The 25025-nt window shown below is 33.5% G+C and overlaps 1 protein-coding gene across 2 annotated transcripts in view; it reads left to right on the forward strand.

The window, feature by feature from the left end:
* The window catches only part of PKIA (cAMP-dependent protein kinase inhibitor alpha), a 29213-nt gene extending 4700 nt beyond the window's left edge, over positions 1 to 24513 (forward strand). Inside the window, exons 1-3 of one of the 2 annotated variants that reach the window (XM_012450926.3) lie at positions 13920 to 14027; positions 20175 to 20352; positions 23983 to 24513. In XM_012450926.3, the coding sequence (XP_012306349.1) occupies positions 20202 to 20352; positions 23983 to 24062 (231 nt within the window). In that variant the 5' untranslated portion in view covers positions 13920 to 14027; positions 20175 to 20201 and the 3' untranslated portion in view covers positions 24063 to 24513. Of the gene's footprint in view, positions 1 to 13919; positions 14028 to 20174; positions 20353 to 23982 lie in introns of those variants that run through there. The other variant, XM_012450925.2, reaches the window with a different exon arrangement.
* Positions 24514 to 25025: the final 512 nt, after the last annotated feature.

Consider the following 25025-nt stretch of genomic DNA (forward strand, 5'->3'; position numbering starts at 1 on the left):
TATTTAAAAATTATGAAGACTCAAATATTTTCCCCATTTCCCCTGAATTTGATATTAAACTATAATCACTCATCTTCACTTATGGCATCCTGTAGCTGCAGTTGATAGAAAGACAAAATATTATGTCTTATATTGTGTACTTGTATCATAAATGAACACTTTTGTTTAAAATCATGTTCTACCTAAACTCTTGATATCTTTTTCACATTTCCTGTCCCTATGCTGTTAACAGTCAATCACTTTTAATGGAAAACACAATTCTTTTTTCTGTTTGCTAAAAGGTCTCTTTAGAATATCAAGTTTTAAGTTATCAATACAACAAACTTTGGAAAATAAGCTCGCATAATTTCCAACATTGATGTTTTGCTTGATTGGCTTTTAGAACACCATACTCTTCTGGTTTTCTTCCTTTTTCACTTCACATTTCCTCCTGGTCTCCTTTGTGATGCCTCCATCTCTTAGTGTTTATTGTTAGAGTGCTCTAAAACTCATTCCTGGCCCTCTACAGTTTTCTGTCCATGCACATGAGATTTATTCTAGTCCCACTGCTTCAATAGGCATATGACTCTGACTCCCAAATTCATACCTCTAGCCTTCACCACTCACCCAAGGTTGAGACTCATAATTCTCATCTCCTACTAAGTATCTCCACTTTATACATCATAGATACTTCAGAACTAGCAAATACAATGAAATATTTTACTTTTTTCTATCACTTTCACTCCAGTGTTTTCCATCTCCACAACTCATTCATTTGCTCAAGCCAAAAGCTTTGGGTTCATTCTTAAACTTTCACTTTTCCAAAATTTCTACATCAAGTCCATAAAAAACTCTTTCCACCTCTACCTTTAAAATCTATCCTGAATCCCTCTCACCATCTTCACCCTAGTCATCATTGTTTGCTTCACCTACTGCAACAGGCAGTCTCTTACAGGATCTTCATCCTTCCCCTCTTGACACAGTCCTTCTGGTTTATAACCAGTAGAATAGTCAGAATAATCTTCCAAAGAAATTTAAACCAGGAACCATTACTGTCCAAAACCCTAGCTCTCATCACTTTTAAAATAAAAATTAAACTGCCTTCTTTGGCCTACATGGCCTTAGTCACAGTTCCTTCTGCCTTACTGTCCAAACTCATTTACCACTTTCCTCCTCACACACTTGCCTCTAGGATGCTTTTACACTAAAAGAGGTTTCCAGCATCAGGAACTTTGCACTTATTATTTTATGAACCTGGAAGACCTGCAAGATACCTCAAAATAAGACCTCAGAAGATTGCTGCATTTCATTTTATGGAGACATTTGGTGAGAGACATTTTGAAAAGGATAGATACATTTTGCTATGGAGGCTATTCACACATTTATCAATGAGCAAGTTTATTACATAAGAAATGTAAAAATGATAGAGCAAAGGTGTGTATTTTAAACAGAGAACTCTGAGGAATTGTAGACGTGTGAGTTACAAGGTGGCTTCAATATTTAATCCATGAGAATCACCTGAGGTGAGTTCCAGACAACCATTTCCACCCATAAAAATAGTGAACAGGAAATTGAGATGGCCTGGGGACCTGTCTTTTGACAAGGTCTTCAGGTTATTCTGCTACATATGGTTTACGGACAACTCTTTGAAAACTAACAAGCTGGTATATTTGTTTAGATACAAGAGACTAAACATGGGCTGGTGCAGAGCACCAACAGTATGCAATTGAAAATCAGCAGATGATATGAATCCTGAGTGGCAAAAGGGGAAGAGGATCCAATAAACACCACTACAGTACCAAGCACTGTTGGCATGGAGACTTGCAAATACATTCATATAAATGAACTGTTAATAATTGAATTGTGCTATATAATTTTTTAAATTGTAAGGTATTAAAATATTTAGATAAATATTACAAATTTTGTCACATATATTTTGTTGCTATAAAATGATGCATACATATGGTATAGATATAAGGATATAGAGAATATAGATATAGATATGTAAAGAATATGTAATCTAGGCTTCATTATTTAGCTGATACTTCATGTTGTCTTTATAACTTCCTGAAGAACCACTTCTAATATTGTTTAGGAAAAAATGTTGATCCTCTCTATTCTTTACCACTTTCCTTTCCTCATCCTCTTCCCTGTCCCTTCCTTTCTTAAACAATTTAGTCCAAAAGCCATTAGATGAAGCCTAGTAAGCCTTTGTCACCATGGGCAGGGTGGGTATACAGGAGATTGCAATGTTACAGTGATTGGGCATTGGCTATTAGAGCCCAAGAAGTGGAAGGAGGATGTCAGCACAGAGAAGCCTAGTGTGAAATGTTGAAAGTTATTGGAGGAAGAGGGTCAGCTACATGAAGGAGTGGCCACAGCAGCCACTCAGTACAGATAGTTATAGTCTGTGCTAGGTGAGGAGAATGTTGTATGGAGTAGAACAGTGGTAGCAACAATAATTTGTTGAAATACAGGGAGCTTGAGCTAATAAGTGAGAATATTAAAGATGAAGGTAATCAGTGTTTCTTATTGTCTGAGGAGGAAGTTAAAGTATGATATAGGCAAAAGCTAGAATGAACTGTGGTGCTGAGTGAAAATGGGGGGAATGAAAGTGCTGGTTTTCAATATATATATAGCAAATACAGAAATAAACATATATGTAAGGTTTATGTGTGTGTGTGAGACTATATAAATGTAGATGAATGTTTTCACATGTAGGTATGTGTGTATGTCTGTATACACATAAATTCCATAGCTCAGTTTATTGTAAAGGCCTGGGGCAGCTATTCCCCAATAGCAATGAGCAAACCTAGTGTCCAGGTCTTGGTTTCTGGATACAATTAACTTAGTGAAGGAACCAGAGCTTTCTGGAGAAATGGCTGATTCAGAGAAGAGAAAGCATAAGATGATCCTAGAACATATTGTTCCAAGAAGTGAGAAACATATCAAAGAATGACAGGGAGATGTCAAAGGACATATGGGCCAAATTGAAGAGATTTCCCCTTGGCAAATCTTGAACAATCTGAGCTTCAAAATAAATAATAATAAAAACTGGTTATAGTTAATTTAATAAAATTGTCAATGAGTTTATATCAATATAAATAAATTGAACAAATTATGTTTGGTGAGAAATAGGATATTCACTTAAGCACAAAGTATATTGCCACAAAGTGTATTAATGTTAAAAAAGAAATAAATAACTTTATAGTGGAAAAGACTGTGTGGCGCCTTTTAATCTAATGAGTAAAATTAGTATCCCAATAAGGGTACAAATGAAAAGTTTGCCCAAATTGTCCGTAGATAGAATGTGGTGAGAATAGAGCTTCAATGTGATTTTTCTGCCAAAGAACACATCTTCTGAATCTAATCATAAGATAAATACAAACAGCTAAACCCTACAAAATAACTAGTCTGTATTTTTAAAGGTTGCAAGGCTATGAAATTCAAGGGAAACCCAGGAAAAATTTCCAGATAAAAGAAAATTAAGACAGGCCAATTCAATGAAATGTGATTTTAGACTAATCCTTTTGTTATTAAGGGCATTATTATTAGGATTTCACAAAACTTGACCAAGTCGGAGGTTTAGACAGTACTATAGTAATGTATCAGTGTTAATTGTCAGATTTTCAGGTTTATATTTGGATATGTTTGTAGGAAGTACTAAGGTGTTTGGGGTTGACAGGTCATGGTGTTGAAAACTTACTCTTAAATGGCTTGAGAAATAAGCCATTTTTACTGTCTTTTTACTGTCATTTCAACTTTTTTGTAACTGTAAGATGGTATTTAAAAAATTATGAACAAAAGACAAGTCCTCCCTGAGTCAGATGATCCTTCTTCAGGCAGCTAGTATAGTTAAAAGCTGTTTACAATGGTAGTCGGCTTCTAGTCTAGTGGTGCTAATCTTTCTTGCTAATACCATGTATTTCCCTCAATACTTCATTTCCTTTTTGAGGCTTTGGGAATTTTTCCTAATGATGTTTGTATTAGTCCATTCTCATGCTGCTATAAGGACATATCCAAGACTGGGTAATTTATAAAGGAAAGAGGTTTAATTGACTTACAGTTCCATATTGCTGGGGAAGCCTCGGGAAACTGAAAAACATGATGGAAGGCACCTCTTCACAGGGTGGCAGGAGAGAGAATGAGTGCAAGCAGGGGAAATGCCAGACACTTTTAAAATCATCACAACTTGTGAGAATTCACTATCACGAGAACAGCATAGGGAAAACCACCCCTCTGATTCAGTTACCTCCCTCTGGGTCCCTCCCACTACACATAAGGATTATGGGATTACAATTCAACATGCGATTTGGGTGGGGACACAAAGCCAAACTCTATCAATGTTTTGTTTTCTTTTGATTTTTTACTCTACAAATGTAGAGTAATAATAAAAATAAAATTAGTAAAGCTCTCTGTATTAAAATAAAATTAACAAGATTCATAAGAATGGAAATAAGTTCTTCAAGAATTTTATATATTTCTACATGCATTCAAAATTGGAGTAAATGGGCATGAAATTTGTAAGAAAAACAAACCATAAGGAACATTCACACTCACAAACTCAAAACAGTTGAACATGTTTACCCTGTTAAGCGGGCTGTAATAAAACAGCAGGGTGACAACTATATGTCCAAAAAGACATGCAACCTTTTAAATTATCCACGTCAGGCCATGTAACAACTGGGCAATTCAGCAACCAAGTTCAAAAAATTCCTATTTTCCACAATTTCTTAAATCCACACTTAGAAAAATGAAAAACTTCTCTTTAACTCTCAGAAACCTGGGCACTTATTAGTTAAAGCAAATCTGTTGTCCTACTGGCCTATACCTGGTTATAAATAGCAGCAAGATATGAGAACACCCAGGGACACTGAATGGGCTTTCTAAATATAGTTTTTTTTCTTACTTCAAGGGCCTTTCAGAGGAATACCATACTTTGTGAAACTTGCCCTTTATGAAGGGCACACAGACACTAAGGTCAGCAACTTTTAAACCTTGAAAAGTTTTGAAATATTTCTTTATTTTGGAAGGCATGAAAACTGAAGAGCAGAGAAATTAATATTTTTCCCAACATCAAATGGCAAGCAAATACTATAAAAATTATGGCATTGAAACCCCTATCTTCTAATCAATTGAATGCAGCGTGTAACAGGTTGCAGTAACTGCATATTTTCATTACCCTCAACACCATGTTCCTTCTATGCCTCATCCCTCTTGCTTCTGTGAGAGGGGTGATAGTATTACCTGCAAGTATTGACTGTAAGAAATACTTTTCAATTTTACTTTTTTATAGCTCACTCTTGAAATTCTATTTCTGTGTTAAAAATTTGTGACAGCATTTTCCTTTCTTCTTTAAATGATTCTGCTTGCATTTGCAGTCTTTTATAGTTGAATTACTGTATGACAATAAGTATAAAAACACATTTTAGTAGAGGAGATTATACTTAGGAGACAACAAGGTGGGGACTGGAGTTGTCATACCTTAGAGGGAGATGGAAGAAAGAGACAATGTTGGCTAGACCTAATATATTGTAGCGTTCCTTAACCCATTTATGCCTAGTGTTTCATTATTGGAACGCTAAGCTTGTGGGAGTTCTTTATGTCCTACTGCTCAAGGTCATCACCAAAATCTGATTTTCCACAAAAGAAATTTGCAACCTCTGGCATCAATGGTTTAATTGAAGTCCCAGAGTGATTTCTGTTATTTGCATTGCCACAGATGAGGGAATAAAAAAAGCAACAAGATTTTTGTGTTTCTCCATTTCATATTAATTTCCTAAGGATTTCTATAAGACTTAAAAAATATGTAAAACAGTTTATCTTTCATTTTTACCCTACTCATTTGCATTTTAACATGTTGATAAATAGCATTTTAACTCAATAGTTATGATTAACCCTGTTCTATAATTTCTAAAAGTACTGGGAGTGTGTGTGTGTTTGTGTGTGTGTGTGTGTGTGTGTGTCTGTGCTCATGCTGCCTTTGCAACCAATAAAAAAAAAAAGCTCTCAGTTGAAAAATGATTATTATCGTGTAGACAATAATCAGACTTGATAGTGGGGCCAGCCATTGGTAAGTTTTAAAGTCACCCCAGGTGATTTATCTATGCAGCTGGGTTGAACACCTCCATTCAGATGAAGCATTTAGATGGAAGTATAGCCAAGCATGGCTATAATTTCACATCTGAAACCTGTTTTATCCTGAGTCATTTGGATAGTGGTTATTCTATGTGTTTATAGAATCTTTAGTTGTGTTATAAAATATTAAAAGTTGGTGTGAATTAATTAAGTGACATGCAATGATGAAAGCCTAGAAGATAAGCACCAGATCTTCTAATTATCACTCAAATGAGTTTGGTTGAAACAAAATATTATAGGAATTAGACACAAACATTACTAATGCATAATGCTGAAATAAAAATCTTGTAGTTATGTAAATACAAAAGAAATTCTAATTTGTACCATAAGGTAATAAATTCAAGCATTTTTATTTTTTAAGGATTGACTTTGTACCATGAATTGTGTATAAAAGCCTTTTCTAAAATTTAGAGTGCAAACTAGAAAAATAAAAATTTCAAGTGGTTTATATTATAGTCAAAGAAAAGATGTTGAGATCTTTTAATGTCTCAGTTCACTGAAATCTCTTCATCAGAGGGATTGGCTTTTATTTGTTAAAATTAATGTTTACCATTTTTAATACTTTATTGAATATTCCTGGTAATGGAATAGAGTAATAATAATAATTTCTAGTCCTGATAATAGAGTCAGTAGTGGAGGTGCTCAATATTGATAGCAATTTCGATAATATACAACTTGCCATGATTTTCTATATAACAACTTGTCTCTTGGCCAAAATAAATACACATATTGTTCATCTTGTTACCGAATAGATATTTTCTTATTTTGTTAATAGAGTGATTTGACCACATCTTTTTATTAATATTTTAAAATAGTTCAGTGGATAATCTCATTTTGAAATGTCTATTGATTGATATATCCATTATATATTTTACACATATAGGTATATTTCTCATTAGCCAAATTTATACTTTCTTATTTACACTTATATTTAAATCACATTTCTGTTCTTCAGCATTTTCTTTTCTCTGGAGCCTATTCTACTAACTTAAAGTAGCCTGAAAGATTTGAAAATTCTATTGAAAACAAGTGTATGGAAACTCTTTGAAATAATTTATAACAATGTCAGAGAAGAATATTACACATTGTACTGAAGAGCATTCCATTAATAAAAAGATTAACAAGAAATTCTAACAACATTCAGACATGTAATAGCAATGAAAAACATTAATTATAATACTGAAAGATGACACTTTCAGCAGTTAAAGGGGCTAAAAATGCTATATAGGAAATTAGCATCTGAAAAGAAGATATTATAAATTGGCAGCGATTATGCATAGATTTAAAATATGTTGAAACACGGTCATAGCAACTGTTTTATTTTTTGGCTGAAAAAAAGCATATTGAAGTGTTAAAGCAGTTTTCAAATGGAGTAGTATTTAGACACTCTACAGAAAATATTTGCTTGCAGAATAGCAGATATTAACGTGTGTATAAAATGTGTGTTTTTAACTAACGTATTTTCATTTATTCAGAAAAGTAAAGATTGCTGAGTTTAACTTAAATGTAGCATTGTGACATATTAAAGTGGCATTCTTAGACTTTCCATGTTGCTGTTCCTTTTGCCTTCACTAAACAGCACTGGCCTCTCATTTATCCAAGTTAGAAATCTAGATGTAATTCTAAAATTGTCAACCTGGAATCCCCTACCTTCATGCTTGCCACTCAAAAAATCACTAATTTCTGATTCTCCTATTTCACCAGGCAGTCTTCTCCAGTGTACCCCTGTTCTTTTATTCTCAAGGTGTAGCATCTCTGCCTCAACCTGCCAATCAAAGTCACTTCTAATTCATTATGAGCAGGGCCATTTTTAAGCTTTCTGCCATCCTGGACAATTGCACTTTTGGAAGCTCCATGTTACATTTTATCAAATATATTAAAACGTACCCAAATCATATATTTAATATAATTTATTATGTAACTAAGAAGATGCATTTCATGAGTTGTAATATTAGTGCTGATAATATTAATTAAACATGCTTTTAATCTAAATTTTGCATTTTAAAAAATATTCTGGAACCCTTTTTTTAGGTGTCAAATATTTGTGTAGGTCTTTCTCAAACTCATAGTCCCTAGAGAGTGTGATTTTCCTATCACAAGGCAAAACAGCCCTGACAACGAGGCAACTGAATATGAGGACCATCAACTGGATAATTAGACCAGATATGTGGGAGGTGGAATAGGAAGTGTTTGTAGAACAAATACAGAAATCAAGAAAAAGATGGTGGTATCAATTAATAGTCTGCATAGTAGATAATAATATTCAAAACCCAGATTCTGTTGAGACGTCAATAGAATATCACCCTATGGAGTAATATCTCAAAACATAATGTAAACTACTTAGATATTTAAAGAGAAATATTGATGGCAAACATTAACAGAAAATGAAGTAAGTTTGGAATACCCCTATACAAATATTGGAAAACAGTAACTGTAAATGGTTAAATCACCTGCTAGTTTCATGACTTAAGATTTCTAAATCTTTGTTATTTCACCTTTTAAAATGAAATAATGAGAATACCATTTTGAGAGAGTTGTTAAGAAATTTAAATTATATAATCTGTATACACAGAGTGTAATGTATATAATCTGGCACACGTGATATTTATTTTTGTTACTGCTATTCATAAGGCACTATTAGACTTTAGCTGTTTTGTTATTCTGATGGTCTTTTTTTTTTTTTTTTTTTTTTTTGAGACAGAGTCTTGCTCTGTGAACAGACACCAGGCTGGAGTGCAGTGGCACAATCTCGGCTCACTGCAACCTCCGCCTCCCAGGTTCAAGCCATTCTCCTGCCTCAGCCTCCTGAGTAGCTGGGACTACAGGCACCCGCCACTATGCCCAGCTAATTTTTGTATTTTTTTTTTCAGTAGAGACGGGGTTTCACCATGTTGGCCAGGATAATCTCAATCTCTTGACCTTGTGATCTGCCTGTCTCGGCCTCCCAAAGTGTTGGGATTACACGTGTAAGCCACTGTGCCCGGCCATGGTCATTATTATATCTTGGAACAGACCAGAAAATATTACTGAGCTTGATGGGATCCTTTTTGTGATTTTAAGATGAAAAAGTTAATATGAGTTATTTTGAGAAATTTGTCAGTGTTCTAATATCCTTTGAAAATATAAATATTTACAATAGAAGGAAAAGTCATAGATTAATGAGAGGTTATAGATTTTAAAAGTATCTTTCTTCCTTGGACTCTTACAGGGCCAGTAAAGGAAAAGATAAAAAATAATTTGGAAAGTATTATATAACAAGGAACACCACCAGCCCCAGGCCCTTAATGCTTTTGTGATTTTGATGTGACTAAGCCCTGGTTCCCTTTCTGACGTCAGCACTGCCACTGACTGGGTAAAACATTGGTCAGGTTGATTAACCTCTCGCTGCTTTAATTTCTTCATTTGTAATGTGCAGGTAATATTACTTGTCATTTGCCAACCAGCAGTACTTCTGCAGCTAATTGACTGTCTCAGCAGGGGTAGAGCAAAGATTAGCAGATAAATGATTTATAAACCCTTTGAAATATTAAATAAATGATATAAAAAGCCTTAACAAGAGGACAGAACAAATTATTCCATGCATTCATTTGCTACTTTAGTCACATATATTTTATTAAAAAAAAAAAACTTAAAAGAGGGAGCCATCAAAAAAGTGAAAATAGGTTAGATTACTAGTAAGTCTAGATGCTTTCTATTGCTGTTATTTTTAAAATTCTTCTGTTATAATTGTGAATATAAGAAAAGAAAGTGTGCTAGATATCATAATTGCAGTTTATCTTCTTAAGTTTATAAAAATATTTTGTTAAACAGGAAAATGAACTGGGTAAGAATAAGAAAACATGCTCTCTTAACCTAGTTTTACTATGAACAACTGTATGACCCCAATCAAGTTATTTAAACAAGAAGGATTTTGAGTAAGATAATCAAGAACAATCTACACAATACGTTTTATGGATTTAAGAATAAAATACAAAATTCTGTGTCATACGTTGTAATGGATTCAAAAATCAAAGACCAAAATCCCTAGGAAAATATAACATAAAGAGAAAGTCAACATGAAAATAATAAATTCTCACATAAGACAGAATTAAATCAACACAATCACAAAATTATTTATTCTACCTGGAGATGGAGAATGAGTGTGACTTCCAGGGTGGACTTGAAAGAAGAGAACAGGTGGAGAAGACCAACAGGAGAATACCAAGAGCATTGCATGTGCTGCTGTGATTGGACCTTATTATGAACAGGAGAGATATTGTGGGAAAAGAGGCTAGTAAAGTAGTTCAAACTCTTAAGGGCCATCAAAAATTTTGAACTATGTTTTGTGAGTTCCCAGGAACAACTGAAGATATTTGAGTACCATTTATGTTTTATAAAAAGTTAATTCTGCTGATGCTTTAGAGGGTAAATTAGAGAAGAAAGGGTTTAGATAAGTTGAGTTTAAGCCTATAATTGCAACATTCAAGAAAGAGATGATGAAGATTGTTGCCAGAAGAATGGAATGAAGAATATTTAAGAGACAACGAATGGATAGAATTAACTGCTGAGGTTTGATAAATGATTGGATGTGAAGAATTAGTGAGAGGGAGTAATTGAATACAATTCTGAGATTTCTATCATTTGTGCCTGGGAAAATAGTGGAAATGTAAACGAAATAATAGAATGAACAGTTTTGTGAGCAGAGATGAAGATGAAGAAAGCAAAAGATCCCATTTTGAACATACTTTGAGATTTTAAAGACATCCATAGTGGAGTAAAATTTAATAGTCAGTAGAAATTCTCTAGTAAAGCTTTAAAAAAAATCAGGCTCCAAAATTATAGATTTGAGTAGCATCAATTTATAGGTGGTAGTTAAGCTTATTAGGGTAAATGGGATTACCAGAAAGAGCATTAAAAAGAAAATGAAGATTTATTTTAAGAGGTAAGTATTGGGAAAAGCAAGAAGTACAGGAAGATTATGAAGCAACCAAGAGTACAGTAACTATGGCAGCCAAGGGAGAAGAATGTTTCAAAAAGAAAAAAAATACATATATATATATATAAAATATAAATATCTGTAGTGATATAAATCACTACAGATATATATTCTCCTAAGTTAATAGATATATATCTGTAAAATTACAAAGGAAATTAAAAATAAAGCAGTGTAGAGGAAGCAGGGAAAATTAGTATCTACCTCTTTTTCTATATGGGAGTAAATAAAATAAAAAGAGATTAATGTCTTAAAGAGCATTCGGGGTTGATTGTGCCATTGCAATCCAGCCTGGGCAAAAAAGGGAAATCTGTCTCAAAAAGAAAGGAAAAGAAAAAAGAAAAAAAAAGGCAGAATTAAAAGATAAAAGATTTTATAACAGGAAAGGTGTAAGCAATTTTGAAAGGCATTAGAGAAATAGCTGAAGTAAAATTGTGACTCCAGAAGCAAGAGGCAGAATTGAAGGAATGATAATGGGGAGAAGATAGAATCAAGAGCACCTGTCAGGTATTAACGGTGGGCGAAAGGACTCTTGAATAAAGAGATGGACGGCTTTAAATGTGAGAAGAGAAAAAGAATTGAAGATCAATGATGACCTTGATCTCCACAAAGTTATTAGGTAAGATTTGCTATGGAGAGTAAGAAAGCAAGATATAAATAAAATTTAAAGAGCATATAAATAAACTGTTTTTATTAGGGATAGTATAGGGGTAAACCAGAAATTAGTATAAGGATTTATGAGTAGCTTTGAGGTCACTCTTTGCCCAAATCATAAAAATATTTTCTAAAGAAAGATAGTGTTTCTGACATTTTAAACATTTACGGGTAAAGATTTCTCATTTTGAAGTTTTGATTTGTTTCAATTTGAATTTTCTGTCATTTAATTTCAGATCCTAGCTCACCATCAGTGAAGTCCAGCCTACTTGTAACTATTAACCTTTCTAAAAGTTTTCATTGCCTTGGTAAAGCTCCGGAAATGGATGATGGTAGTGACTACACAATATTTCAATTGTACTTAATGCCACTGAACTGTATACTTTAAAATGAGAAATCTGTATGTTATTTTTTATCACAATAAACAAAAAACCGTAAAACAAAAAAACTTTTAAAAGTTTTGATTTGTTAAACATTGTAGGGGGAAAATAGTATTTGAATCTGATCTGAAAAAAGTTTGAGAGGAGAAGTTAAGTAATGATGCCATTAGTAGGGGAGAAAAAAGAAGGCTGACATTTGCAGAAATTATGCAAAAGCAAGGTGGGGGTGGGCAGGGAACTGCTGGCACTTTTGTACTTAGCAAGTCAGTGGCACTAAACACTCCTAGGGATCTATGTATTCTGCACCCCTACACACACACAATTAGTATTATTTTAGTGCCAGAATGTACTTGATGAAGCAATAAAAAAATATATATTTTCTTCAATCTCAACCCTTGAGAACACATCTTTTTAATATTCATGTGATGGAATAGGACATCTCATAAATTCGGCACTTCTGTTGTGTATCAAACAGGTGATTATCACAAGTAAAACACCTTGTGCAACTGTAGGTTGAGAGCTGAGCCAGACACTTTTTTCATGGATCACCATTTTTACTTGAAAGAAAAAGTGACAGGTAAACTGTAGTTGTTCAAACTTGGACATTCTTGAAAATGAACAAAGTGAGCTTGTCACTTCTAGGAAAGCTAAATCTATCAGTATCTGTTGCCAATGAAAAAATCTGAGCTTTCAAATAAAAATTACAATTTTGGAAAACTTATGATCTGCCTCTGTTAACTTGCCAGTTTCCCAATTCTTAAAGACCTTTCAAATGAGATAGGTGGTATTGCTAACACATATGATATTGTGTAATTAAATGTTCTACCATTTGGAAAATTTACATAACCCAGTGTAGCATTATTTTCCAGATGACCAATGTCTGATAGTAAAAAAAAAGAGAGAAAGAAAGAAAAAAAATGCATGGACAAAAGATGATTTCAAAGTGCAAGAAAGGCAATGGGAAATTTCTAAAGGCAGAGTATGGAAACATATTGATATGACTTTAGATTCCACATTGAAAAAAAGCCACAATTATCTGAAAAGGCTATTAAAATTCTCCTCACTTTTCCAGCTAAAAAAAATTATATCTTTATGAGGCCAGATTCTCTTATATACTTCAACTAAAACAACATATTGAGATAGATTGAATGCAGAAGCAAATAGGAGAAACCAGATGTGTTTTATTAAGCAGACATTTGCAAAATTAAGCCAGTGAGTTTCAGATGTAAATAGATGCCATACTTGTCACTATTTTTTTTTTTTTGCTTTGGAAAATATATTTTATTTTCATTGAAGATATTTATATAAAGTCTGATGGGTTTGTTAACAGTATTTGAGCTGAATTAATAATTATTTAATTTTTTTAGGTTTTTAAATTTCCTATATTTAAAGATTGGTAGATTTAACCCTGGTGAATGAAAGCTAAGTGGGGTTCTTCATAATTTTTGAGCATGTAATAGATATCTGAGACCAAAACAATAAGATACACTAATGCAGACCAAGTACTAAACACGTAGTAAACCACTCAAGGGCTTTTAAACATACTTCCCATGATTTTACAAAATCAAAGTTGGGAAGTTATATAATTGCATTTGTAATAGTGGAAAAAAGGGAATTACTTTCTTTATCTTTCTTACTTTCTTTCTTACTTAAAATAAACCATACTATTCAGATTAAAGAGAAGTCTTCAGTGCATGCTGATGACATTCTCTCCATTCTTTCCTCCAAGTCTGTGAGTCTTATTTCATGTGTCCCATTTACAGGAGTAAAATTAGCATGTTATCCAGTCACCATTTGGCTCATGACTCAATGTCACTATAAAAATCATTTTAGCAACATCATAGGCCTAACTTCTTCTAGAATCCATCGATGTGGAACACTTCAGTTTGTTTAACACAGGAGACGTAAGTACATACTTTTCATAGCCTCTTGAAATCTATCTAAATCTGTAAATTCTACTATAGTAATATCTTTTGCTTTATTCTCTCAGATAATTTGTGTGTATAGTATTTTTAAAAGATAGCACAAGAAAGGAAAAAGCTCAACACAGATCACGAGGCTCAGTTTAGAAATCCATTATACAAAGAAAGAATTTGTAAAGCAGCAATATTGCTTCTGTTGCTAAAGAATAAGAGAGTGAGGCCGTTTTAAGAAGGGGGAAAAGAAAGAGCAAGCTTATTTCTAATTCATATATTTTGATTGAATTTTTAGATGTCAGGTTTTAGAGATTTATGCTTTAAAATTTAATATAACTTTAAATGGTTCAGTATTTAAATAATAAAATATCCGTTTTCCTCTTTCCCTATCCCATAAGGCTGAATATTAGTATAATTTGATCTTTTGTATAACTGGATACAAAAAAAAAATCACCATATTATTACCTTGTCTATATTCAATACCATCATTTTGTCATGTCTAGAAAATTCCAATTATAGCAACATAGAAAGGAAATTCAAGTGAAGAATTAAAGTCTACTTTTAATAAGTTTTTCAGATTTTTTCCTGATTATTTTTATAAAGTCAGAATATGTGCTAGTTGCTGCTCTATTAAACTTCCATCTGCTGCTGACATTTATTTGACTTTTTTTAAATTTTGTAATTTGGGGGGTTGAATATCTGTCAGACATAATTTTTATGACAATTCACCAAAATTTCAAAACAAAAGTTTATCTATACAGGTATACTTGAAGCAAAAGGTATTTATCTCTTGGAGTCACATCACTAAGTTAGAAGGCCTATGTCTACATGCTTGACTTAAAAAAAATAGCCACCTTGCAGGTAAAAATAACTATTTTTGAGTACCTAATGGGAATTCACTAAAAGCACTATAATCATAGAGAACATCTGGAGTCTACAGTATATATTTTGTTTAAAAATGTAATTGTATGCTTTCCTTCATTCACGTATTTGGTGTGTGCTCTTTGTTAGCTATTGTTCTTTTAATGGAAAATAGACCTATTGCCTAGAGAAAGAAAACATAATAAGCAATGAAATATTACTTTTATAGTAATAGCTATTTGTATTATAATAATTATAATGGCTACTGTAATTGGCTATCCAGTACTTAGTTTCCATGTTACTTTAAAGGTGCAGAATTGGACGCGCATTAAACTAAAAATATATTTCAACTTACGGGAATAAGCTCTTCTCATAATTGTCGATATTGTCTTTCATTCTATTGAAATGAAAGCTATAATGAAGATTTTAAAAGTAAGCACAATATATTTTTATGTCTTTCATTACCTCATTTCTTCCTTCATGTGCTCATTACTTGGGAGTGCACTAAATGAAAATTCAAAGTAAGTTGTTGGTTACCCAAATATAAGTAGAATTGCTACCAAGGTCTTTTAAAATTCCCAAATAGATAAATCATAGCACAAGACACATTTTTTTAATATGTATCTTTTCATGGAAAATTTTACCACTTTTCTTTGCCTCATTTTTGATATTTCATATCTTTTAAAAACTATTTTCAGCAAGGAGAATTAGATATAAACCCCTACAAAGACATGTATTATTATGGCAGTCTGCATTTAGAAATGATAATGGCAAAAAACAAAAACCTTTACCTCAAAGTAGAATGCCCTTTAACACAAAACACAAAGACATAGTTTAAGTCATAGTTATATGTATGATTTAGTGATTACTCAAAATCTCTGAGACTTATTTTCTTCATCTGAAAAATGAGGATTTATTTTCCTACTTTACAACATTGTTATCAGATGAGAAATAATAGCACTTGTGCTTTTTATTAAAGCCTATGTTTTTAAAAACCATAAAATGAGGCTAAGAGTGAAAATCATTGTCAACAGAGCTTGAATATATCTTGGGACTCTACCTCTCCTTAAATATTTATAAGATGTATTTGCTAGGTTGATGTGCATGTTCAGTTCTAAACCTTTGAAGTAATGCAGAAACCAAACACTGTGTTGGTTAATGGCAATGCAGATATAATGAAAATATCTTTACAATTAATAACACTGAATTACTCCAAGGTCAAAAACTTTATTCAAACTCTGACTTACTCATAGACAGACTGCCTGATAAAGTAAAAAGCATGGGCAGAAACTTTGCAGACTTGAGTTCCAAGTACTTAATCCGTTAACTCTGTGAATATGGGCAGATTAATTCACTAACTATGTGAATATGGTCAGAACACTTGAATTATCTGGTCCTCAGGTTCTTCATCTATAAAACCTTCTAGACTGAAGTAGATGAATTTTTAGTTTTTAGTAATGTAGTACAATCAGGAAGCAGGAAGTTTCCTGTGGCCACTGATGTAATGCAATTAATATATTTCTTCCTCACTGATCAGTTCTATACAATATATTCTTATTTAACATTGGCCATGTGCAAAGGACTCTGCTAGAAATTGTATGTGATTAAAATACTAACAAATGCAGTTCCTGCCTTGTCAGAGCCAATAGACCTTGTCAGAGTCAACAGACCTATTGAAAAGGAGAAGTAACTATAACGCTAGTTAGAATTTAAATGCCCTGTACAAATCAAGCCTGTAAATTGCTAGCTAAAGAGACAGGGAAATGAGGTAAAAGAGAAGATGATGTTTGGCTGAGTTTTGAGAGCTAAGTCAACTTTAACAAGCAAGTTTGTTGGGGAAATACTTTTACAGGTGGAATAACAGACTTGAACCAGTACACCAGCAGAGAAGCTCTGGAAAAATATTGCTTATTATTCTAAAACATACCAAATATGGTTGGAGTTAAAAAAAAAAAAAGTGAGTCCTTTCCAGATCATGAAAAGCTTTAAAAGAAATGCTAAAAAATTCAAAATGTGTTCCATAGGCTGTGCAGCAAGCTTGGAAGGCCTTTGAGATAACAGCATTTTAGATAGGTTGGGATGCAGAGAAACTTAGGGAATGGAAAAACTCAGTCTTTGGTTGATGTTCATGTTCCCATGTTTTTCCCATGTTTTACAGGGACTAAATATGAGTTGCATCAAATAAAAACCAATATGACCTGGCAAGTGATTAGACATGGATATCAAGGGAGGGAAATGAGGGAAAATATATTCTCCAACATGTATCATGTTAATGGGTAGTGGGTAATGGCATTAGTGGTGGAAGGAAATAAAATCAATAGTGTGTCTTAAAAAGAAAGGTCAATTTGTCCATAAAAGAAAGAATAGTGATTATACAGAAAAATGTTGTTTGAAAAAGGAAGAATTTTTGGAGAATTTGTAACAGATGTCCTGTCTTCTCAGAGGAAGATGCAGAGTCATCTCTTAAGGTAGGTGGTGTCTGGTGTGTAGACTGGAAAGGGTTTGGAATCATTCCCACAGAGAATAGCATAAGGAAGAGTCAACTGGAGGTGAACAGAAGAATTTCTGAGCAACTCCATCCAAGTGTATTCTAATAATAGAGTCCAAAATTTCTAGTTGAGCCAGTTGGCACAATTTTGTGACTTTTTCTGGTAACACTCAGCCACCCAGTACTGAGATCAGAGAAAACATACTATAGTGTTTTCCCAGCAGTGAAGTGTAGGTACGAAAGTAAAGATAACAATAGATCAAAGGGACTTCTTGATGCTAATAAAAAACTACAAAAAGTAGTGGGTAAATGATTCACGTAGGACTGGACCTAGAGGGAAACTAAAATAAAAGTGGTTCAAGAAATTAAAGACAGTATTAGTGTAAAGAATTGGTTCACTGAGTACAAGAGGAAAAGAGAAAGAAAAGGTGGCTGTGGCCAGAGGAATTACCAAATTCAGGATTTTAGAAATGAGGTGGTTTTTGGTTTTGTTTGTTTGTTTTACTTTCCAACTTTCATTTTAGGGTCAAGGGGTACATATGCAGGTTTGTTACATGGGTAAATTGCGTATTTGAGGGGTTTGGTGTACAGATTATTTTATTACCCAGGTAATAAGCATAGTGTCCTATAGATTGTTTTTTGATCCTCAGCCTCCTCCCACCTTCCATCCTCAAATAGGCCCTGTTGTCTATTGTTCGCTTCTTTGTGTCCATTTGTACTAAATTTTTAGCTACCACTTTAAGTGAGAACGTGCAGTGTTTGGTTTTCTGTTCCTCCATTAATTCACTCAGGATAATGGCCTCCAGCTCCATCCATGTTCCTGCAACAGACATGATCTCGTCCACTGTTGATGAACATTTAGGTGGATTCCATGTCTTTGTTATTGTGTAAAGTGCTGTGATGAACATATATGTGTATGTGTCTTTATGGTAGAATGATTTATATTCCTTTGGGTATATACCCACTAATGTGATTGCTGGGTCTAATGGTAGTTCTGAGTTTATTGAGAAATCTTTAAAATGCTTTCCACAGGGGCTGAACTAGTTAATATTCCCATCAGTAGTGTATAAGTGTTCCCTTTTCTCTGAAACTTCACCAGCATCTGTTATTTTTTGACTTATCAATAGTAGCCACTCTGACTGGTGTTAGGTCGTATCTCATTGTACGTTTGATTTGCACTTTTTGAATGATTAGTGATGTTGAGCAGTTTCTCATATGCTTGTTTGCCACATGTGTGTCTTCTTTTGAGAAGTGTCTGCTCATATCCATTGCCCATTTTTAAATGAGGCTGTTTGCTTTTTGTTTGTTGATCTAAGTTCCTTATCAGTTCTGGATATTAGACCTTTGTCAGATGCATAGTTTGAGACTATTTTCTGCCATTCTATGGTTTGTCTGTTTACTCTGTTGATAGTTTATTTTGCTGTGCAGAACCTCTTTAGTTTAATTATGTCCCATTTGTCAATTTTTGCTTTTGTGGCAATTTGTTTTGGAGTCTTTGTCATAAATTCTTTGCAAGGGCCTATGTCCAGAATTGTATTCCCTATGTTTTCTTCTAAAATTTTTACAGTTTTATGTTTTACATTTAAGTCTTTAATCAATTTAAATTGACTTAGTCCTTGAATTGATTTTTGTACATGGTGAAAGGAAAAGGTCCAGTTTCAATATGTATATGGCTAGCCAGTTATCCCAGCACCAATTATTTAAGGGGGATTTCTTTCCCCATTGCTTGTTTTTGTCAACTTTGTTGAAGATCAGATGTTGTAGTGTGGCTTTATTTCTGAGTTCTCTAACCTGTTTCATTGGTATTTGTATCTGTTTTTGTACCAGTATCATACAGTTTTGGTTACTGTAGCCTTGTAGTATAAAGTTGGCTAGTATGATGCTTCTGGCTTTGTTCTTTTTGCTTAGGATTGCTTTAGCCATTTGGGCTCTTTTTTGGTTCTGTATGAATTTTAGAATGCTTTTTTTTTTTCTAATTCTGTGAAAAATGTCATTGGTTTTGATAGGAATAGCATTGAATCTATAAATTGCTTTGGGCAGTATGGCAATTTTAATGATAGAAATGAGAGGGTTTTGAGTAATCACTGATTTTGTACCTTTTGACATTTTATTTCCAAGATTTAATCAAGAGTGTTTGTTATTTCTCTCAAGTAATGACTTACCAAGTGGTATATGGGGAGCTGTTTTTCTGGACTGGGAGAAGTATTTGATCACTGAAGATATTTGGAATTGCTGATGCATGACATCATAGTGGTAATAAAAAGAAAACTGAATTTTGTTCCATTGCATTAACAGACTATACAGACAATGCACTCACTTACTGCTCACCTCTAGGATGAACCACTTTTCACTCAATGCCCCCCACATAATCTCAAGTTCTCTCTGGAGTTGAAGAATGACGAAAATGGTATTAGAGAGAGATAATAATATAAACTAAGTGTCAACAAACTATGGCATGCAGGCCAAATCTGGCCCATTCCCTGATTTGTTTATTATATTTGTTTTACATATTGGCTATGGCTGCTTTTGCATGTAAGGACAAAGTTGAGTAGATGGAATAGAGATCATATGACTCTCAAAGCCTAAATATGCACTATCAGGCCCTGTTCCTAGACCTTTGTTCTAAATACTTAGGACCAGAAAAGGCATTACTTGTTTTGTGAACCTGTAAACAGGCCAAGTGTTTCACATTCATATACTAGGCCAGTAGTTTAACAGTTGTCTTTGTTAAATCTTTAGCATTGACTACCATTATATTTACCTATTAATTTTTCTTTTTATTGTAGTCCCTGCTATGTGGATATTTGGTAGCAATGACTGATGTGGAAACTACATATGCAGATTTTATTGCTTCAGGAAGAACAGGTAGAAGAAATGCAATACATGATATCCTGGTTTCCTCTGCAAGTGGCAACAGCAATGAATTAGCCTTGAAATTAGCAGGTCTTGATATCAACAAGACAGGTAAGTCATCTGGCACACATTTCTCTATGAGCATGGAATGATTTGCAGCATTTTACTAAGTGGGATTAAGACACTAAAAGCCATCTTTGAAATTAATCTAATATAAAGAGTTTTAAACGGTCTAAGGCAAGATAAAAGTCTGAGACTAACCTCTTAATCACTCCTGCTCTATTTTCAGTGATGTCTCTTTAGAAGGCTTCCCACTCAAATGCAGAGTCATTAATCTGATTGTATTAATGCAATCAATAAAACACATGGTGTTTTTTTTAAATCCTGATTTCTATAAAAGTTCTGAAATTGCTTACGTTCAGTATTTAGCAAAGTTGGAGCTCCTACCTTTGACATTACTGGCCACCTCTAACATTTACTAACATTTAGTAGATAGATATTTACAAGATTCACAGGTAATTCTGACAGACTTCAATTCTAAGAACAATTTTAGAAAAAAAGAGTCTCCAGGATGAGTTTTATTAAGAATGGAAGTAAAGTGATCTGTTATGTAAGTAAGTCTTAAGTAAAAGGGCCTTTTGGTTTCCCTTTCCAGACAGAATGGGTTTGTGAAAAATTTATCTTCTTACTGGGCCTTGAATTCTTACTCAAGGAGTCTATCTTTACTAATGAAAAACAAGTCTGATGGATTAAAATACTTGACATTTTTACTTCTGAGTATTAGAATAAGTCCCTTGATAGTTCCTCCACCCATAGCTTTTGCAGATATCAAAGCTGAATGTGTTTCCTTGAGAAGACTTGTATAAAAATAACCTTTAAAAGTAAAAAGAATTCATGATTAGGGAACTCTGGTATTATGTGCATGGAAAGCACTTGTCACAGATTCCAACTCCTAATTATTCAATAGGTCTTCACTGTTAGAATTTTTAAGGCAAACCTTTTAGATTATTAGAAAACTGAAGTATATATATACATATATATACTGTTTATATACATATATATAAACTGAAGTATATATATACTTTATATATATACACATATATGTATGTGTATATATATAAAGTAATGTTGCTGAGCCATCTCATTTTTATATATATATACATATATATGTATATATATATTAATGAGATGGCTCAGCAACATTAACATACATAAGGATAGTATTTTATTCATTCAATGGCTAAAGCTTAGTAGTTCCAGACTGTTCTTTTCAAATTCACATTAATAATAAAACTTTAACGTCACCACTTTGGAATACATAAACCTGTGTATATCTTAGGTTTCATTGTTGTGCTATTATTACCACCAGTAGTTACTTCCCAGAACAGCTCTGAGAAAGACTGTATAGGGAATTATTCCAATTTGGTAACATGAGATGGATAAATACATTTTTCCTGAAGTCTTTCATAAGATTTATATTTTCTTTTTTTTTTTTTTTGAGATGGAATCTCGCTCTGTCACCCAGGCTGGAGTACAGTGGTACAGTCTCAGCTCACTGCAATCTCCACCTCCTGGTTCAAACAATTTTCTGCCTCAGCCTGCTGAGTACCTGGGATTACAGGCACCCACCACCAGGCCTGGCTAATTTTTGTATTTTTAGTAGAGACAGGGTTTCACCATCTTGGCCAGGCTGGTCTTGAACTACTGACCTCATAATCCACCCACCTCAGCCTCCCAAAGTGTTGGGATTCCAGGTGTGAGCCACTGCGCCCGGCCTATATTTCATTTTTCATACAAATATGCTATTTTAAATAGCCTGCATTAATTTTAGCCACTCTTAATATTAAGACATTTTTATTCATAGTGTAATTAAATTTCTTCTTTTTTTATTTTTCCTGAAGTTGAGAATTGTTAGCCCCAAGATTGTTTAATTTTCCTGAAAACATATTAAATTATTATACATCATTTACAAAATAAATCGAAATTTTACATTAATAAATATAATTTTTTTCATTATATTATTAAGTAATTTAAAATAAATTATCTTTAAACTTCTGATTGTCTTCTTTTCTAAACATTTTTGCATGTTAACTGCAATTCACTAGACTCTTGCAACATTTTCTATTTCTCTTCAAATTATAAAGTCCAAAACCAGGCATAATATAAAAAGCAATAACTTTGTTTATTCTAAGTGTAAAAAAACTAAAAATAATAACTGTATAATATGAAGATCTAAAACATAAAAAAAAATAAATATGTAATGACAAATTCGACATCACTAACTGAGAATTGCAAGGAATTTCCTTTGTAATTTGTAAATGTTTCAGCTTTATTTTAGTTTATACTCAGCAGTATTGCTGTTTCACATTTACCTTTATTTGTTAACAGCATCTATATAGCAATACCCTCTATGTTTGCAGCATAATGCCAAGCTCTGAAAAGTGTCCCCAGACACCTACAAGGTCTCAAGCCCCATGAGAATCAAATTCCTCAATCTTGTATTTATACAATCTCTTTCATCCTTAAATATTCTATTGTCTTATGTAAGCCCTAATTTGACTTTATTTCTTTGGTTACCAAAAGCTCCTCCTATTTATCAAGTTCCTGTTGCATAATAATCTACACATCTCAGAACCAGGCCATCTGCACATCATGGGAGCCTCTCATAATAAAATAGTGCATGAAAATCAGATATAATGTCTGGTCATACCCATGGTACTGTTACTAGAAGAAAATATTTTTATGTAGAAGAATTGGTTTTAATTTCCCTAAAGATTTAATGTTGTGGGAGTATGGTGAGGTGCTTTGTGTGTACTTGCTAAGAGTAGAGGAGAAACTGCATTATAACATCATGGTCTAAAGAATGGACCAGCCCATTTACCTGCTTTCATTTGAATTATAATAACAAATACTCAACAAATATTGATTCATTTATATTATTGCAACACCAGAAAACATTTTGTCCACTAAGCCATATTGGCTGTCTGATAACCAAATATTGCATGCAGATATTTGAATCTTTGAGTCTAGAATTGGCAACAGCTTGCACTTATATAAAGTGACCTAATATGGAGTGAAAGCATTGTTCAGGTTTAATGTTCACTATATCACTTGATAAGATTGCTACTGAGGGTGCAGTTATGAGGGTGGTTTTATTGGAATTGTGCACATGTTCTCTAAGGGCAGACCAGAGGCCATTACTGGCCAGCTGACATAGTGTCCTTTCATTTTCCAATACTGCTTTTACTTTGAACTAACAGAACCTCTGAGAAATTAGCTAGGTTATCATCAAGTGCTATAAAAAGCAGAAAATGCAGTTTTAAAATATTTATTCAAATAAGACAATTAGGCATAAAAAGGTAAACATGCTACAACTTCTGATTTCTACTTAAATATATTTCTGATTTCTGCAACCTGTGAAAGTATATTTAAGTGACATGAACTGCCCATGAGATTTCTGAGGTATTTATCCAAGGCTTAGCTGATCACTAACTACTCTGAAAATTTGAATATTATTTGTTTTTGAGTCATGCTACTGCAAGTTCACAGAATTAATCAGTCCTTGAAAACTTAAGCTGTTTTCTTAGTGGTGAACTGACTACCAAGAAATATACTTGTCCCTATGAGGGTTTCAGGCCTCTTCAGTATTTCTGAAGTTGCCAATATGACATATTGAGAGTTGGTAAATATAAGCAATCATTTTTATTTTGCCTTTATTCTGTTTTTATTTTTCTTTTGCAGAAGGTGAAGAAGATGCACAACGAAGTTCTACAGAACAAAGTGGGGAAGCCCAGGGAGAAGCAGCAAAATCTGAAAGCTAACACCCCACTTTGACCCTCGACAACACCTGACAATGTCTCAAATCTCCAGGAGTGTCTGGAATGCATTTGTTTCCATGAGTGAAAAGAGGAAAAAGAAAATGGCTGTGCTGCATTGCAGGAACCTGCTCGTTATCATGTTAAAAATGAGGGCAGAGGCTGTGGCTGCAGGCAGACTTTTCCCTACCTCTGTCATCAGCAATGGTTGAAATCATGTGGCTTTTGTTTGGGCGTCATTTTTGTATGGATCCTTTCACTTGATCATATGACGAAATGCTTATAGAGAGTAGCACCGACCTAGATGATGATTCTTCCTGTAGCATCTGGCCCCTCACAATGTCAGAGGATTTAATTGTGTCTAATTGCGAAGGGTTGATTGAACACCAGAGTTTAAATATCTCTGGCTCAAGTGTTCACCCAGTAAAAGAAAGATCCAGAAAGCACTGTTTTTAGCATTATGTATCTGCGTGTTACTGCTGTGTTATTTACACTGTTTTGTATTGTACAATATAGATGCTCAGCACTGCCCCCTTCTCTGATTGCTTATGAAAAACAAAATAATGTACATTACTGTGAATTTTTATACCAATCATTTTTAAAAGGGCTGTCTTTTTTTTTTTAATTTTCCATACTGTGGTGGTGTACACAGGATAGAACACACTTTTTAAAAACAGTCTTTCCCCTTGCTCATTGTATGTTGATGAGTCGATTAAGTCTAACAAATTTATCAAGACTCCATTGCTTTATTATACAGACATTTGAAAATATCCATTAATGTGAATATTACCTGAATTCAGTCTGTTTGGTGTCTGCACAGACTGAAATTCAATCTGTCAATTTTGTTTTATTCTCAATTGGAGAACTTCTCACATCTAATATATATACATATATGTATATGAGAATTTTGGACAATTGGAAAAGTATAAAAGAGAGGCCAAGATCATACTGAGGACTGGAAATATTTTG

The sequence above is a fragment of the Aotus nancymaae genome, unplaced genomic scaffold (genome assembly GCF_030222135.1).
Source record: "Aotus nancymaae isolate 86718 unplaced genomic scaffold, 86718_ANA_hifiasm-v0.15.2.pri h1tg000036l, whole genome shotgun sequence".
Classification (NCBI taxonomy): Eukaryota; Metazoa; Chordata; class Mammalia; order Primates; family Aotidae; genus Aotus; species Aotus nancymaae.